General features: G+C 37.5%; 3 protein-coding genes across 3 annotated transcripts; 1 reads left to right on the forward strand and 2 right to left on the reverse strand.

The window, feature by feature from the left end:
• Positions 1 to 217: 217 nt before the first annotated feature.
• Positions 218 to 2,656, forward strand: LOC135162542 (uncharacterized). The gene is made up of 3 exons (XM_064121144.1): positions 218 to 581; positions 1,078 to 1,236; positions 1,451 to 2,656. The coding sequence occupies exons 1-3, from the start codon at positions 512 to 514 to the stop codon at positions 1,684 to 1,686; spliced, it is 465 nt and encodes a 154-aa protein (XP_063977214.1). The 5' UTR covers positions 218 to 511; the 3' UTR covers positions 1,687 to 2,656.
• On the reverse strand, positions 2,588 to 7,569 carry LOC135162523 (uncharacterized). The gene is made up of 5 exons (XM_064121112.1): positions 7,321 to 7,569; positions 5,173 to 5,479; positions 4,220 to 4,771; positions 3,703 to 4,039; positions 2,588 to 3,555 (listed from the first exon to the last, which is right to left on the reverse strand). Exons 2-5 carry the CDS (start codon positions 5,377 to 5,379, stop codon positions 3,431 to 3,433), a joined length of 1,221 nt encoding a protein of 406 aa, XP_063977182.1. The 5' UTR covers positions 5,380 to 5,479; positions 7,321 to 7,569; the 3' UTR covers positions 2,588 to 3,430.
• Positions 7,570 to 8,998: 1,429 nt separating this feature from the next.
• LOC135162511 (uncharacterized) lies at positions 8,999 to 13,521 on the reverse strand. Its single transcript, XM_064121090.1, has 10 exons — positions 13,317 to 13,521; positions 12,692 to 12,942; positions 12,131 to 12,193; positions 11,625 to 11,942; positions 11,395 to 11,520; positions 11,159 to 11,252; positions 10,977 to 11,092; positions 10,457 to 10,653; positions 10,289 to 10,366; positions 8,999 to 9,619 (listed from the first exon to the last, which is right to left on the reverse strand). Exons 1-10 carry the CDS (start codon positions 13,378 to 13,380, stop codon positions 9,529 to 9,531), a joined length of 1,398 nt encoding a protein of 465 aa, XP_063977160.1. The 5' UTR covers positions 13,381 to 13,521; the 3' UTR covers positions 8,999 to 9,528.
• Between the last annotated feature and the right edge of the window lie 204 nt (positions 13,522 to 13,725).

Consider the following 13,725-nt stretch of genomic DNA (forward strand, 5'->3'; position numbering starts at 1 on the left):
GCATTTAATAGAGAGGGGTATTTCCAGAAGAGTGACCTCATAGATTTTAGCGAATTTGACACCGTCACTCCACCTTATCGCGTTTTAACTCTTCAGCCACTTTTTTACTTCAATTAGAATTCAAATAAACTCCAAACTCAACATTTATTTTAAAAAATAGTTGGGGTGCGGTCCACCCCCTCCCACATCGATCACGTGACTCGGAGTCTCTCGAATTCCCCCGAGGATATGAGTAATGGCGACGGTGCATACAAATTACTAGGCGTGGATGACCAATGCGTGTATCCTGTCATTATCTTGAAAAATCGACGAAAAATACCTAAAAAACTCTGAAGAAATCACAACTACCTTCGGCAAAATAATTTAACTAAGACCATTAATGGTGGAGATATAAACTGGAGAATAATAAATACCCGCAACAGTTGGTCGAAGAGTGCATCGTGCAGTGTTTTGCGGTGAACGATCTTGTTTGTTGATATCATTGACACGTTAATTGATCCAGTCAATCAGCATGAGGAACGGTATTGGAAGTACGAAGGGACTGGTGGCAATCGTGCTGCTCATGTGCTTTATTGAACAAGGTAAATGTTCTTAATTTCCAGTGATTTTCAAAAAGTTTTAAATGTTCGAAGACTTGTGGGTGGGTTGGGCCTGCGCGTCATCGTCATTTGTTGATGAATGTTTACTGGGAATTAGGGGAATTCATTTTTCTAAAGATTTTTGGGAATTTCAATTTGTCGTTGCTGTGAATATGGGATTTTCTGGACTAAATGTGCTTTTGCTTGAGGGTTTGTCCATAGAAGTTGCTTTTCCCTTACTCCAATCACGTGGAATTAATTTGGGCAAGAAACCTGAGTTTCTTTGAAAAATTCTATTGATTATTCAATTATTTAGTAAATTTGTGTCGAAGATTATGCAATTTTACTGATGAATTGGCTAAGAGATATTTCATTTTTTCAACTCATCGAGTTTTACACCTTCAGTCCAGAGGTGAATTGTTTCTAATTACTTTTATGACATCGTGGAACTCATTATCATTTACTTAGCACTATTGCACTGTTCCCCATATTTCCACAGGATTCTCGATAAAGTGCTGGGTGTGCAGATCAGATCGTGACCCGAAATGCGCGGATCCCTTCGACAACACTACTGTACCTATTTCAGATTGCAATGGACAGACGTTGGAACACTTGCCGGGAATCAAGCCTACCATGTGTCGGAAAATTCGTCAGAAAGGTTTGTCCTTACAGCTACAGTTCAGAAACGTAAAAATATCCCGAAGAAAAAACAAAGAAGGAAGAAAAGAGGAACATTCTGAAGTGAATGCAATTCCAGAATTATTCATGTCTCATACTTTTGTGAATTATTTTTAATATGAGCAAAAGTATAAGACATAAATAGATATTTCTTCATTCAATCGTTGTTTAATCGATCAATTCTTATCCTCCAGTTAACGGGGTCTGGACGTACTTCAGAAGCTGTGCATTCCTTGGTGAACCTGGGCTCGCTCGGGACGAGCGATTCTGCCTGATGAGGACTGGCTCGTACAATATTTTCATGGAGTACTGCACATGCAACACCAAGGATGGTTGCAATTCAGGCACTACCTTCAGTATTTCGTGGATTACCTCAGTAGTCACTGGGGCCTTGGTGATGAGCTACAGTCTTTTCGGAACGACGATTTAAGACTCCTAACACCGACCGAATCATCGCCACATCGATCGAATAATGAGCTGGGGACAGATCAGGGGAATCAAACTGCCTTAGAGATAAAGAATTTCCTGAGACAATTGGAGGTGCCTTAACTCAAGAGAAAAACCGAGACTCTCACGCTGGCGGCCATCAGATTAATCTCAATGTTGTATAGAAAAAATAGGTTTACATAGCAGGGAAGATAGTGAGGTGATGAAGTAGCCAGGGTATGTGGATAATATCTCAGAATTTCGGGGATAAAATCAAACGATATTTATCGGAAAGTCTAGTTCTAGATTAGGTTAACGAGTAAATCACTCAGTTCCACATTTACATCCATGATTGATAGACATCTCTGAACTTGAGGTGGTAATTGAATTTTTTCATGGAATTTTGTAAGATTTAGACGCTGTTACACGAGATATTTTCTCAAACGATTCAAAACAACTAATTTTATATTACATTTTTAAAAGTGAAGGAGATAATTTCACTTGTGAATGAGTTTTCGAAGAATATTTGGACTTGTAAAGAAGTCCCAGATATTCATCCCAGAAATGAATGAATCTCAAGTGAAATTAACAACAAAAATATCATTTAGCCATCCACTATCACCATGTACTTTTAACACTGAATCATTCGTTCGAATGAGACAGCCTCCATACCGTCCAAAATACCTTAAATGTAATTATTTCATTTTTATAAAAATTTATATATTTTTTACGTGGATGACCATCCACATATTTTTAATAATTAATTAACCTGACTTAAAAGATTTTTGTAGAATGCACATTGTGCGGTGGAAAATTATGACATAAAATATTTCACTGTCCTCAGTGGATTTATTTTCCACTTAATAATTCAATGGTTGAAATGATTGAAAAAAAAAAGACAAAAATTGCGTGCAAATGGTTTTTTACTGTAAAAAGAAAATAAAAATACAGTTGACAAGTAATACTAATACAAAGTGGTAGATCTCACAATGAAGCCTCAATTTTTATGAATTACTGTTAATGGCACTTGGATGTTAATTGAATTTTCATCCTCTCGATGCGATTTGAGCGAGAAATTCAGTCCCAATTCTAGAGGCGACACACCCACTCGTTATGTCCCTCTGCCTGATTCATGGGATCATGACGTAGGCAATTAAATACGGTCAATTCTAAGTGGCATTAATGAATCTCGAAGTTATTCTACACGCCTAGGAGATGTTACATTAGATAAATTATTTTTTTCTTATTCACAACCGAATTGAGATAATTTTTCAACTGCACGGAGAGAAATATTCAGTAAAAATTAGAAATCTAACAGTTCTCTGAAAAAAATATCTGTAATGATTCATTTTTAGTGAATATTTTCCATCGCGTGAATGGAGGAGATGAAGATTGTTACATACAAAACATTGCGGGATAATACTAGTTTCTAAAGAAAAATATCTCCAGTGAATTAATTGTTTCTGTCAGTGATAGTGAAGTCATAATCTGAAGATTATTTTTCTTATCATAAATTTGGCAAAATGAGTGTAAATTTCCAAATGACTTTGTTAATATTTTCAGAATAGATAGCATTAGTCTTAACTTCTTTAAAATTAACTCATCACTGAACGGTTTTGTAATCGTGCTTATCAAGGCAATACTGGATATTCTCCAATAAGAAATCCCAAGGACGGTTGCTTTGTGAAGTCTATGTACAACGTGTTTATGACACCTTAATCCAAGTGTTTAATAGAATTTTCTTTCAATCACTCAAAGGCTTGCCACTTGGTTATCGCCTGTCCAGGCTTTGACATGGCCTGCTTCCACTGATCACTGTACTGTCCACCCACATCTGGACCGATCACAAAATGTCCAATAGTCGTTTTCTTTCCTGTAATGAGACATTAAATTTTGTCCATCAATTGAAGACAATTTCCTCAATGGTGCAATGAGGTTTGCTAAAGAATGAGTTCAATTTCTTATTTAATCACTAGAGAAAATATTCAAAGTATTTGGATATTCTAATAATTCTTCTTACCCATTTTATTTTTCGATACAAATTTAATAACGAAGCTGACGTCCTTGAGAGCCCCCTCGTATGGATTATCAGCAATGACTTGGGCCTGATCCTGTGCAAACTTCATGGAAACCGTGGGATTGAACCGATCACTTTTCCAGAAGTGAGTGACCCGCCCTCCCTCCACCACCGATATTTTTATGTACAACTGTCCCTTCATCGACTCCTGCTCGTGCATCGTCTGGAGGGAGCATCTCAGTCGAGATAAACTGAGGACGAGTTTCCCTTCGCTCACGTCTTTTTTGTCACTCTTTTCTTGGATCAGGATCATCTCCACTTGCCCTTTCTTATTTTCCCTCTGAATGAAATAAAAAAATCGCATAAAAATTCATTTTGCTCATCAAGTTCCATTTTTTTAAGAATTATTCATCATTTTTTACCTCAAATTTCTATCACTCTATACTCATTTTTTTGTATAGTTCCATTCTGCGCCACCCTTCTCTACGAAACTAAAAATACTGAAAGAAATCATAATTACCCTGTCCTCAGCTCCGGAGATTCCACTAGCAATAGGCCTCAAGGGCTTCCAGAGTTCTCCAGTAGACACATCATTGGGATGTTTCGGTCTGGTTGGTTTCGTTCCAAAATTCTTGGGGTCCAGAGGAATCGTCGTGGCTCCCACAGTCCTCCTCTGGTCTATCCGCCTCCTCTCCGGAGCGGCCTTTTCCTCCTTATCCTGGCTTTTATTGAAAAATTGACTGAGCAATTTATTGGGTTTACTCTCCTGAGAACCAGAGGCCCCGGATGTGGAGCCATCCTTCTTCTTCGAGTCCTTCTCCTGACTTTTCTTCGCATTCTCCTTGTCTGCCTCCTTCTTCTCAGTCGCCAGCAATGGCTTGTCCTCCAGAATGGCGTAGAGAGTCGCTATTATCAGCTTCGATCCGTCAATCTCTTCCTCCGTAACTTTTGACTTTCCAAATCGTACTTTTGTCTCTTTGCGGAGGGGAAACACGAATTCCTCGTTCCATTGGGGCCATGATTCATTCTTCGTCGTGGTCTCGAATTTATCTTTTCCAGGGAAGAGTTTTATCTTTGGAGAAATCGAGGAAAGTTGTTAGAGGACAATTGATTGAGAAATTTTATAAATAAACATTGCAAATCCATTAGAGGATTCTCCAGAAATTTATTCTTCTGAACAATTTATTGCATTGAAATATTCCCCAATGAAAATATTTAATAGAAAAAATTCTCTGTAGAAATTCAGTTCCCCAAATTTTCATGTTTTTTCATTTTTTAGAAGAGTAGAAAAAAAAGACAGAACAAAAAATTAACAATTGATGTTTACGACTTTCCCTATGAAACACCTCAATCGAAAAATCCTATTGAGAGATACAACTTCATTCTGTATTCTCTATAAATAAAATACGACCAAAAACCCTAGAAATTATTCAGAAAATTCCCTTCTCCTTTTTATCTTCACTTGTTTCTTACCCTGACAATGTAACTGTTGACCCTGGTGAAGCCAAAGTTCTGTGGTAAATGTCTGGCCCCAATAACAGTGACTCTTAGTTCCTTATCATTCGGTGAATGAACAATTCTAATTCCGATCTCTGGCTCAAGAGCGGCTGTCCGGTCCATGGGAGCCGAAACACTCTTCAGACCATTGTCAAGGAAACTCTTGATCCTGGCCAAAGCCATTTTGCCCGACTTTAGTCGAAACTGGGAGAGCCTTTTATCGCGATTTCAGTGCTTATCTCCACTGATAAACGCAACGTGACATCAGACTACTATTTTTCCTCTGCGAAATTGCACGAAAAGAGTTTTAGTGGAGGGAAAGACAACAAGAAGAGGCTTCACGGGAGGGGGAAAATGGCGGTTTCACGGGCGCCAGGCAACAGCAGACGCCGAGTGGACACAACAACGATGTAATTAGCGGGAAAGTGTTGAGTGAAAGGGCGGTAAATATTAGATGTCAGTGAGCAAAGAGTTTTCTGATGAAAATATCAAAAAGTTATTAACTCGAATCATTTGGGAATATGAGGGGTAGTTTTGGAGGTTGACTGCCGTTGTCTCGCTGTTCGACCATTGATTTCGATAATTAAGTGTTCAAAAACTATTGAGTGAATTATGATGAAAAATTTTGAGTTCATGGAGAATCAAGTTACCCAGCTAACCTAGATAAATCATCGAATTTTTATCGTTTCGTGGAACAAGGGAGGGGCAACAAGGTCAGAGAGTGAGGTAAACAATGAGAGTCACCAGAAGAGGAAAAGGGGGTTTCTACGCGTGGAAGACAATAACAGACACCGGGTGGCCAGTGAAATGTTGAAATAGCTCGAAAACTGCTGAGTAAAAAGGCAGTAAACAGGGGACATCAGTGAGGTATGAGTGTCGTCACGAAAATATGAGAAATCTAGTGTCGTTTGATCATTTTGAGAGATGGGAGGGCAGTTTGAAGGTTAAAAGTCTTCGACCCCGTGTTAAAATGTTTATTTCAATGAATAAGTGCCTAATAACTGTTGAGTGATAAAGTGAAGGGTGATAAAGTGTTGTGAGTCAATGGAGAATACAATTGTATCAATCAATATGAAAAAGTAATGGAATATTGATCGTATGGAGAAAGAACGACATTCAAGGTCAGAGGGATTGATTTCCGTTCTGATCTGGTGATTTTGATGGTTCATTCGGAGTTTATCATATCAGTGTAGGTAATTGGGAATTCACTTAATTCACACCAGGAAGTATTCTTTAAAAAGCTGCTAATTTTTTTTTCATCGCTTTTTCTAGGGTTTTGGTGTTACAAGAAAAACATGTGTCAGGACAGTTGGATTTCGGTGTCATTGCAAGGTAAGTCGATAAGAGATGTCTCTGAAGATGTTTTTGTAAACATCTTGTGTGTTTGTAGTGTTTTTAGGATTTTGGGGAAATTTGAATAAGATTTTTGGTTAGTGAATTGATTAAAATTGTCGGAAGGCCTTTGGGCTCGAGAATTACGTCTCGAAACGTTGGTGTAAATAATGATACCACAACGTTCCACTCCCTGACTTCAATAAAAACCGCACGTGTATAATTATCTCGAAAAAATTCTCTTATACTGACTGAACCAGATGAGTAAAGAATCGCCGAACTTCACTCTAACGATCCCAAGTAATTAACGATTGATAACGTTCCGTTTTGCCCCACTGTCCTGTGTTCTTGAAATTTATCATCCCAAAATCGATGAACGTCATCAAAAAATTCTGTCTTAAACGTCATGGAAAGCTATAAACACTGGATATATTAAATAGTTTATCGTCTTTAATCGAGATATTTTCGCTGATGATGCGTTGCGCTGTCATCAAGATCAAAAACATAATTATTTAAGTATTTTATTATGATTATTTTAGGTACAAAAATCAGCTATTTAACAGTCATGCAACTGCGTTTTGTTAAATTTTTTCGTGTGCCCTATGCTGTCCAACACTCCACCATTCTATCACCACCAGTGAGCCCATCAGCCCAGTAATTACCCTCTAATGATAGTTGCCCAATGAACCTCCGTCACTTGTCCACCGCCACAGGCGAAAAAAATTACCGTTAAATAATAAATCCACTTGGCTCCACTGTCACAGAATAGATCGATAGATTGATTGCACTTACGTATCGTTCAGGTATGCCTCTGAATTATAGAATAAACTGGTTTTCCTCGGGGTTAACTCATTACTCAACACCTGAAGACACTTGGCAACATTATTTACACTTCGTGATCACCTCACAAGCCAGAGGAACATGAAACAATTGCCCGGAGTACTAGTTCTCGAATAACTTGGGTGATAAAATTGTTGAGAAATTAAATGACAGCCGAGTAATGAATGTCGTTCGAGGCACTCGGCTGGTATGCCAGGCCAGGCGTGGGTTCCCTTTATAAGAAGTCCGTTAGACCTGTGGAGGGGGCCAATATGAGTACTTGCTTGCTACTTATGTGCATGAATGTAAGCCTCATCGAGTAAATACGCATTGAGATGCGCTACTCCGGCTCCAAAATTATTTTTTCAATCAATTTCCAGGGCATTTCCGGTGTTTTTCATTTACTGCGAATAAAAAAGGCCTTGAAATGGCATTTCAAAGATGATTTCAGGAGCGAAGTGCTAAAACGAGATGAGTTGATTTATCTCTGACTTTGTTTTTGAACGATAACTCCAAATCTAAGGGAGATGGCAAAATTTTTGTAATGACATTTGTTGTAGTACTCATTTTGCTCCCTGAAAAAGATTCTGGTAAATATTTTGCTGTTTTCCATAGATTCTGAGATATTCATCCAAAACTGATCAGTAGTGACTTATCTCGTTGTGCCACTTCACCACTGACGGGGGGGATCGGGAATTTTTGGAGGGTTTTCAGCGGATTCAGTAGCGAAGCGACAAAATAGTCCACGTCGATCTGGATTGTCGACTGGTTTTCAATAAATATCTCGGAATCTAGAGGAGAGAGAAAATTTTCTTCAGTAGTTTTCTGGTTGGGGTAATTTAGGACTCCAAAAACGGTCATGATGAAAATTTCGCTATCTCCCTCGGTTTCGGAGATATTTCGTGAAAACTTTCGTGAGGGTTTAAATGACTTGAGGGGTTTTACTGCCTCGGTACTGAGGCCGAAGACTCCAGCTGCGTGTATCTGTTCTGTTGGGATAACACCCGTGTAACTGAAAATACAAGGTCGTGTAGAATAGTAGAGGAAGGTGGGATGCCCGGAGAATGGGAGTGAACTGTGATTTCAGGGCCGTAGCGATATCAATTTACGACTGTTTGTTTTGATTATTTTTACCTGGCCAGTTTTTTATTTATGTCTTGAATCGCCCTAAGAAGTACGAGAACACTTTGAGAAAAGATAAATTTGAAATTTCTAAGAAAACAAATTGTTTATCATTGATAAATCATATTTTAATGAGGGTAAAAGATTAAAGCGACCAATTTTTTCTGTGGCTATCTCCTTAAACAAGTCTTCTGGAGGTACTTGAATCTGCAGAATGATTTTGGGAGATTTGTGAGTTTTTTATGAACTTAAATGAACAGAATTTTTAGGGTTTAACTCGAGACTCCCTATTTCTTCTCCGGAAGCAAATTAAACGTTAAAAATAAGATTTAATTAGCTTATCTGCGCAGAAGACTCGATGTGTCCTCCACTTTCCATGCAGCGACACCCAGGAATGCACCACTGCCCTCGAGTGATGCATTCTTGTACGAGGATTACATTTATAAACACTGTTTCGCAATTTTAATCAATTTTAATAACTGCGTCTATTTTTTTTATATCGAAGGGGAACGAAAATAAGTGGCGTATATTGAATCGGTGATTGACTTATCAAACTTTATTTTAATACATAAATTACATAATTTATTTAAACGTGACTAGGAATATTTTATTCAGTTAATTAACTTTTTTCATTTTGAAAGAAATGTATTGTGTGCGCAAAATCCCATTTCCTAGATATTTTGTCAAACAATCGTGTCCGATATTTACGGAGCAAGTGGGTTTACAGTCGTAGGATCATAGAACTCATCTTCGGCTCATCCTATAAAATTTTCACGAGCCCTAAAACCCTTTCCTGCAGTTGTATCGAAATGAACTATTACTGAAGGAATAGTACCAGAAGATTTCAGGGATATTTTTCCGTAAAAAGTTAAATTTCAATTAAGATAAATGAAATTGTGTCAAATTAAACTGAAGTGTTCAGCGTTAATAGTTGCTTTTCATTACTGCCGACTCGTCGTACGTAATATTTTTTTTTAACGATGAATTTCCGGAAGTTCGACATAAACGAACAGTTTCCAACGGATTTCCGTTTCAATCTGTAGTCAGGTATTTATGGCATCACAGTCTGGCGACTTTTATTTCCTCAACAGTGTCGTTGAACGCCACTGATCGTCTCTGTAGTCCATTTGAGATCGGATCACTATCCAATCTGCAGAATAATCATCAAGTGAATTGATTTTGCACATGATTTATTAACAAATATCATCTCCAATTATAATTTAAGATAATTCATGGTAATTCCGGGCTGTGCAACCGAGGAAAACACAAGGACGGGTGTCCAACTTTACTGATGATTATTTTTAATGCGCGAAGAGTTGAAGATAACTGTCAGTGATCGCACGTGATGATATGCAAGGATTTCATGATTTCTAGCCTTGAGTTTGTACCTTGGATTGAGTAACTTGGGGACTAACATCACATGTAGATCACGATTAATTTTGGTTCGTTGATAATAGGAATGAAAGATTTTGTTTGCACTCGTGTAGATATTTTGAACATGCATCCGAGAAAATCACACGTTAAAAAAAATAGCACATGATTTTTTTATCGAGAATTTCGTAGTCAGCAAGATTGAGCAACGTTTTCGACGATATACGAACGAATCTACTGAAATTTTCGTTAAAACTTTTTTTTAGAACAATTCAGAAGTTACAAAAAAGAGCCCTACGACAATTCTGATATTTTCCTGATTTTCCGAGATCTTCTTTTTATTTTTTTCACCAAATCAACGAGAACCATTTTGCTGAAATGCTTCTTAATTAGATTTTATAAACATTGTTTTAACTTATAGAAAAAATTCTTTTTGAATCCGAACTACCTTTCAACTTCTCTCATTTCTCCTCGCGGTTGGACTGCTCCATTGCTCTTCTCTGCTGGCTTAGTTCCTCTCCCTGGTCTGTGAAATGAATGCATTCGGTTATCATTGATATGCCCAACAGAGAATGATGATTAATGAGAAAATGATACGAATTCCCGAGTTGTTTACCTCCTGAGGAGAACAATGGTGGCAATGAGAGCAGCTGAAACGATAGCTAACAGTACAGCAAGTGTGATTACAACAGGAGTTAAATCTTCGCTGTCGTCCTCATTTTTAGGGACAGCATCAGGGATGTCATGCGATTGTCTCCCTGGGAGAGTCAGGTGAATGACTGTGCTAGCTGCTGCACCACCTACTTTCCTTGCCTGTGTACAGTGGATAAATACGTTGGTATCTTTCTACTTTCTAAATTCAATCTTATGATGTTTGTCATTGTGGTATATAATAGGCAACAGCCTAGAATTACCAAAAACTTCATACCCCGAGCTTTAGCCTGCCATCTCTTCATTTTACTTGATTCTATATTGGTTACCCTATGAGGCAATCACCTCAACACGTAGATTTTCATGAATTCCGATACATTGGTTGATCGGAAAAATTTTAACAACGTGGACTTTGATAATTGAAGTGTTTAAAAAATACTCCCATCAACTCTATGATAAAGGAAAATAGAATAGTTTAAACTCACACTCAGAATCAATGCGACAAAAGATTCCTGGAAAAATGAGGCTGGTGGTTTCACTAGGGTAATCTCTATATTTTCCAAGTTTTGAGAGATGTTTATCTTGAAATTATCAGCATATTCTGGAAATTAAATTGAAGGGATGATATGTTGATCGTGTTTTTCGGTTTCTAATGGAATTAACTCACTCTTGGATACATCTTCGATAGTCCATTCGGTGTCATTAGTACCACCCCCGAGGGATATGTCCCCTTCAACAAACTTCGGGGTAAATCCGTCCGCCTACAATAAACGTGAAAGTGAAAAACACGTTTCAAAGAGTTAGAAAAAAATTACCGAATTCGCTAAACAAGTTTATGAAGTTCAGAATAACATTTGAAGCATAATAATGTGAGTCGAATTTTAGCCATAAAAGGTGACCTACCTCTCCAGGCGAAAGATCAGAACAATTAGCAGAATATAGGGGTTTGGCAAAACTTAAAGCTGAATTATCTTTGTCCACCTGGATTATCACCGCTGTCCTTCCGGTCCTGACAGGCTCCATAGAATCCTAGATGAGGGGGATATTCGTTTTCAATTTTATTCTGATTGTCTGGCATTTCCAGTACTACTGGACATAATACCAATAAATAAGTAAATAAATTGATAAGGTACGTTTGCATAAATGTAGAAGGTGGTGTCGGTCAGCAGATTCAGAACACCTTTGGTCTGTAAACTAGCAAACTGACGCTTGGGATTACTATCATCGGGGAGTGCCAACCGGGATATGGAAAAGGCCTCGCTGACGGCGTCCTGGGAATCGAGGAAGAAATTCATTTTGGTGAGGGTGAGATCGAGATCTACAGCGGATATCCTTTGTAGAAGCTCCAGTTTTACGCCGCTGGGGAAGGGCATGGGGAGCTTGTAGACGTAGGGAGTGTTCTCGAATTCAGGGTCGTGGTTGTTCGTGTCCGTGATGGGTTGTCTGATTTCCTGAAATTTTAAAATCGTAACTCCGCGTAAGTCGCAACTGCCAATGTCATTCGAATTTAGAGAGGAAAGATTCCATAAAAAATTTGTGATTTTTGTAAATATTTTTTTTATTCTTTATTTTCTTTATATGATCGATTTTCTATATTTTTTTTCGTTCCATTCTTAGGTCGACTATTGTTTATACTCACGAGCGTTCTTTGGCCTTCATCTGCGCATTTGAAAACGACTGCGATGTAAATCACCTTCTTCGTCTATTGGTGGCATGAAAAAATGAGAATATGATATTATTTTTGCTGATGCAGGAATGAAATTGCCACTCAAAAATTGAGCAAAATCAAATTATTTATTACTATTTAAAGAGGTAGGTCGCCCGAAAAATTAAAAACAGAATAAAGCCAATAATAATATGTCCAGGTAACCTGTGATGACGTTAAAACTAATGCCAAGTAGCGTAAATGAGACACAAAATATGAATTTTTGCGAAACCCGCAGCAATCCATAAATAAAGTCTATGTGACTCACAAAATCTTGATAACGATCAAAACTGATGATTAACTTTAATTACTTAGTAACTGTGGTTCGAGTAAAAAATAACTCTGATAAGTACATTTTCATCCAAACCGATAAATTATCGGATGTTCGTGAATTAAGCTGAATAATCGATAAAAATAACAACAAAGGATTCTTTGACATATCTTCTGCTCTTCATGCTAATATCAAGGAGTTGATCAGACTAGCTAGTTACTTACCTCGTACTTTTCATAATCGATAAAATGCTCAGTGAGGTTCACTATTATTGATGTCCCATCAATGGTAGCATTCATGTACCGTAATTTCTCGTTTGAAGTAGTGGTGATTTCAACAATTTCTTGAATATTATCACTGATCAGAGTGAGCAGGATCTTTCCTGGTTGTTCGGTGTCCTCGATCTCCGGTAATACGATGGAAAATGAAAAATCATCTGCGATGGTTGTCCCGTTCTCCCACTTTAGTACACAATCTTCAAAACGACCAAATGAGAGTAATTTTTTAGAAATGAATTGAACATAAAATTATTTTTAATTCTATTTTGAGTACTAGGTTTTTTCTGAATTTTATTTTATTTTCTCATCGGCAATCGTTCATCTGCTCCGCCACATGGTCACACAATTTTAAAAAACTTACAAGTGAGCATATTCTTGTAGTGTTAGGCGTAATTTTTTCAGATAATTTCATAAAACCCATAATTCTGAGAAGTTCAGTACTATACGATATAAATAATTCCAAAGAATCAATTTATCAATTTTCCACTTTTTCTGATTAATGGATAATAGTTCAAATCCAATTCTTTTATAATTAAAACGCAATTTTCGTAAGGAGATAACATTTTCTTACTCTGTGCTGAAATCTTTTGCACCACGAGCACAAAAATCAGGACCCACAGCCAGGATTTTTGCATTGCACTGGAGTTTGATTGGTCGACAATGTTTCACACTACCGATGTTGTTTCATCTAAGGGACAGCGATGATTAAAAAGAGTTCCCTATCGCGATGATAGATAGGCGATAAGACATCAGTGGAGATAGCCCTCACTTGTTGATCCAAGAGCAGAAAAAGAACAATATAGGGGCGTTATAAATTTTCGTAAAGAATTCGTGGATTCTTTTTTAGTTTTTTATTTTGAGTTGACCAATTGATTACCGACTTAACGTATCCCCTAAAGAACTGATAAATCGGCTTCTATTGCATTTCTATAAGAATTGGAGGAGTTTGTTGATAAACTTCTCCAGTAAAAAATATCTTA

This window comes from Diachasmimorpha longicaudata, chromosome 5 (genome assembly GCF_034640455.1).
Source record: "Diachasmimorpha longicaudata isolate KC_UGA_2023 chromosome 5, iyDiaLong2, whole genome shotgun sequence".
Classification (NCBI taxonomy): Eukaryota; Metazoa; Arthropoda; class Insecta; order Hymenoptera; family Braconidae; genus Diachasmimorpha; species Diachasmimorpha longicaudata.

Excerpts from the sequence above, each read along its gene's own strand:
- LOC135162542 (XM_064121144.1), top strand. The coding sequence starts at position 512 with ATGAGGAACGGTATTGGAAGTACGAAGGGACTGGTGGCAATCGTGCTG. Across the intron at positions 582-1,077 it reads CATGTGCTTTATTGAACAAG|GATTCTCGATAAAGTGCTGG; the intron begins GTAAATGTTCTT and ends ATATTTCCACAG. Across the intron at positions 1,237-1,450 it reads TCGGAAAATTCGTCAGAAAG|TTAACGGGGTCTGGACGTAC; the intron begins GTTTGTCCTTAC and ends CTTATCCTCCAG.
- LOC135162523 (XM_064121112.1), bottom strand. The coding sequence starts at position 5,379 with ATGGCTTTGGCCAGGATCAAGAGTTTCCTTGACAATGGTCTGAAGAGT. Across the intron at positions 4,772-5,172 it reads TCAACAGTTACATTGTCAGG|ATAAAACTCTTCCCTGGAAA; the intron begins GTAAGAAACAAG and ends ATTTCTCCAAAG. Across the intron at positions 3,556-3,702 it reads TGTATCGAAAAATAAAATGG|GAAAGAAAACGACTATTGGA; the intron begins GTAAGAAGAATT and ends GTCTCATTACAG.
- LOC135162511 (XM_064121090.1), bottom strand. The coding sequence starts at position 13,380 with ATGCAAAAATCCTGGCTGTGGGTCCTGATTTTTGTGCTCGTGGTGCAA. Across the intron at positions 11,253-11,394 it reads CTGATCTTTCGCCTGGAGAG|GCGGACGGATTTACCCCGAA; the intron begins GTAGGTCACCTT and ends CGTTTATTGTAG. Across the intron at positions 9,620-10,288 it reads GAAATGAGAGAAGTTGAAAG|ATTGGATAGTGATCCGATCT; the intron begins GTAGTTCGGATT and ends ATTATTCTGCAG.